Below are 3,360 nucleotides of genomic sequence, written 5' to 3'. Positions count from 1 at the left end.
ATGAAATTTTGAAATTGAAAATATTTTTTAAAAACAAACTTAAATTTTTTTCTTTTTGAAGGGGGTTGGGGGGCTGATAGGGGGATTGATAGGGGAGCAGATGGGGGAGCGAGGGTAGTGGGTGGGGGGTAAAAAAATAAAAAAATTGAAATTAGAAATATCTTTCAAAAATAATTTTTAATATTTTTTTGGGAGGGGGTGGGGCAAAATAATTGAATTTAAAAACAAGCTTTAAAATTTATTATTTGGGGGGGGGTGGTTGGGGGGCATGTTTGAGGGTAGGGACAAAATAAATTGATTTTTTCTAACAAAAAAGTAAATTGTAATTTGAAGTTGGAAGAGAGTTTTGGAAAAATGTTTTCCTTAAGTTTTGAAGGGAAGTCATTTTCCTTAAATTTGAGGAAAATGAGTTGATTTGGAAAACATTTAACCCAACCAAACATAAGAAAATTGGAAAACATTTTCCTTCATACCAAACACACCCTAAGTGTGGAATTTCACATATTAAATTTGTTTTTTTCTACTTTCATCAGAAAAATTATTAACCAAATGATTAGAAAGCATTTTCAAAAAAGATATTTTCCACCATTAAAAAACATACCCAAAATGGTAAGCACTAAGCCCTCACGGATACTTTCTCCATTCCATATTAGTTGATCATCTAACTAAAAATAGTTGTCTTATATTAGTTATCACTTTGCTAAATCAAGAAAGCATTAATTAATTTTTTTCCCTATATATCTCTTGCAATTAATTCTTTTTGCAAGTGTTCACATTTGTTTGTAAAATTTCGAAGAAATTTTCTATAATCTATATCATATGATATTTTTAATTTTTATATTTAATTCAAAAAATATTTTTTACATAATCAATTAAAGGTAATTTAGTGAAAACATATTACCATTTAGAAGTAAGTAATTTTTTTACGTGGTGGATATAACCTAAAGAAGTCATATTAAATTTAAATCTTTTGTTTTATTATTCAAAATTCTATCATATTAGGTAGTAGCTATTAACTAAGTAGTATGTTTAATTATAATAATTTTTTAAATCTTTTTTTATCTATTAAATGATATTTGGTTTCAACAGTTAGACCATTAATATAATTAATGGAAAAGAAGTAAAATTCAAATATCACCATTTTAAAAAATAAATAAAAAATATTGCAATTTAAATTATTAATTTCACATAATAATAATTGGGTCCGTGCATGGCATGAGCTTTGATTTCATTAAGTAGTGTAAAAAAAATTCATTTTCATTGCTAACAGAAACATACACTCATAAAAAGATCAATAATTGAAAGAAAAAGTTTAGATAGGAATTTCTTTAAGACTACTTTTATTACTATATTTTCTGTTAACCATTTGATAATGTTGAAAAATCAACGAGCACAAACAAATAAACAAATTTGATTTTTGGTACAGTCATTTAATTAATTAATATTATTTTTTCATTCTAAAGTGAGCGTATTTTTAGTAATTTATTTTCCGACTATTAATAAAAAAATAAATATAAAATATAAGAAAAATTAATCTCTTAATATAAAAATATAGTTAAAAGAAATTATTATTTTCGTGTTGAATTACTAAAATAACACTTATTTTGAAATAGTTATCATCTCCTACAGTTAATTTTTTAATTCATTCAAAAAAAAAAAATGAAAAAAAAAGAAGATTTTAGATGTAAGAACTATTGTTCTCTCATTTTTATTTGCCATTATTCGCTTTTCGACACTTAAATTATATGCATTTTTTTCATTATTTTTTTCCCTCTATTTGTGTTGAAATTTTTCCGAAGTCAGTCTCTCTACCTCTACGAGATAGTGATAAATCAGTGTACACTCTATTCTCTCATACCTCACTTAGTAAAATTTCATTGGCATCAAATAAGGATGTTCACGATTTTGGTAAAACAAACTATCCAAACCAAATATATTTTTATTTGGTTTGGTTTTACATTTTTAAAAGTCGATAATGATTGATTTGATTTTAATTTTGATTTTGTTCCAAGTAATCAAAGAAATAATCAAACAGGCAAATTATATACAAATATTTTTATAATTATATATACAAAATATATTGTTTTTATGCATATTTTTTAATCTGAAAAACGAAACACTCCAATAATAAGCAAGAAATTAAACATATCGGATCCAAAACGGCACGAAGAGAATTCATTTGCTTTTGAATGAATTGTTGTCCTTTTTTTTTTGTCTTTTGAATGAATCATTTTTTTTTTATATGATTAATAACCAAACAATTAAACCGAAACAGATAACAATCAAATCAATAATTATATAATATATTAAATTTGATTTAATTTTAATAACTTCAAATTTTAAAAATCAATTAAATCAAGTTTAACAAACAATCGACTTAAACTGATCCGTAAACACCCTATGACACAGGTATGTTGTTATTTTTTTGTATCATATTAATATAAGAATTATTACCACTTATAACATTTCTCGTATAATTTTCAAATATCATGAAGAAAAAGTTAGTGTGGATACTACGAAGTAATCTGCAACTGGAAAATATGAAGAAACAATTAACGCAATATGCAGACGAACAACATCACCAGAAGATGAAGAAAAAAAGAAGAGATTTTAGGAACAAAATTATCGAGTTGATTTCTCGGATAATCACTCAATTATTATTCGAGGAAGTTAATTTTGTGTGTGAAGAAATTTAGAAATTAGAATAAAGTAGCTCGATATGAAATAAAAAAATAAAAAAAAAGAGAAAAATGGTAACTACCTTCATCTTCAGGCAAAAGTTGAGCGTCGATAGATCTGAAAAATAGAAAGAGAAATAAAACACAAAATCTGATACAAGTAGTATCCATTGTTGCTCATAAGAAAAAATTCAATTTCAAATTGTTTATCCCTTTTTAATAATTAGACTAACGATATTGTTGTTAATTTATAAAATAGGAAATCTAAACAAGATATAAAAAAGTTGAAAAGTTTTTGCGTGGACTACTTCAATCTCTAGTCATTTTCCGATTATGCTAGGAATTACTCGGTAGTTGTTTGATGTGACGTATAAAATTTAATACAAAAGATTTTTTTGTAGATGATCACTATAATAAACTTAATTATGCTTCATAGTTATAGTTTGCATATTTGTGGCTTGTAGGCTTGTGGTATGTTTGTAAAATTGAGCTATTTTTTTTGTATAAACTTGAAATAACTAATTTATACGAACACAAACATCTGAACTTTAAACAGTTATACAAAATTATATTATACAAAAGTTATACAAATCCTGAATTATACAAACTTGAAACCCCAGCCCACACAATTATCACTGAATGTTGGCCGCGAATGATAATCAACTAAAACTATATCTATGAT

General features: G+C 25.1%; 1 protein-coding gene across 1 annotated transcript in view; it reads right to left on the bottom strand.

Moving 5' to 3' along the window:
• The window catches only part of LOC102597840 (probable LRR receptor-like serine/threonine-protein kinase At1g53440), a 10,391-nt gene extending 7,467 nt beyond the window's left edge, over positions 1 to 2,924 (bottom strand). The window contains exon 1 of the mRNA XM_006346584.2: positions 2,762 to 2,924. Within this exon, the coding sequence (XP_006346646.2) occupies positions 2,762 to 2,849 (88 nt within the window). The 5' untranslated portion in view covers positions 2,850 to 2,924. The remainder of the gene's footprint in view (positions 1 to 2,761) is intronic.
• Positions 2,925 to 3,360: the final 436 nt, after the last annotated feature.

The sequence above is a fragment of the Solanum tuberosum genome, unplaced genomic scaffold, assembly GCF_000226075.1.
Source record: "Solanum tuberosum cultivar DM 1-3 516 R44 unplaced genomic scaffold, SolTub_3.0 scf00078, whole genome shotgun sequence".
NCBI lineage: Eukaryota > Viridiplantae > Streptophyta > Magnoliopsida > Solanales > Solanaceae > Solanum > Solanum tuberosum.
The sequence above is the reverse complement of the archived record's forward strand: the minus strand, read 5'-3'. Positions and strand labels throughout refer to the sequence as shown.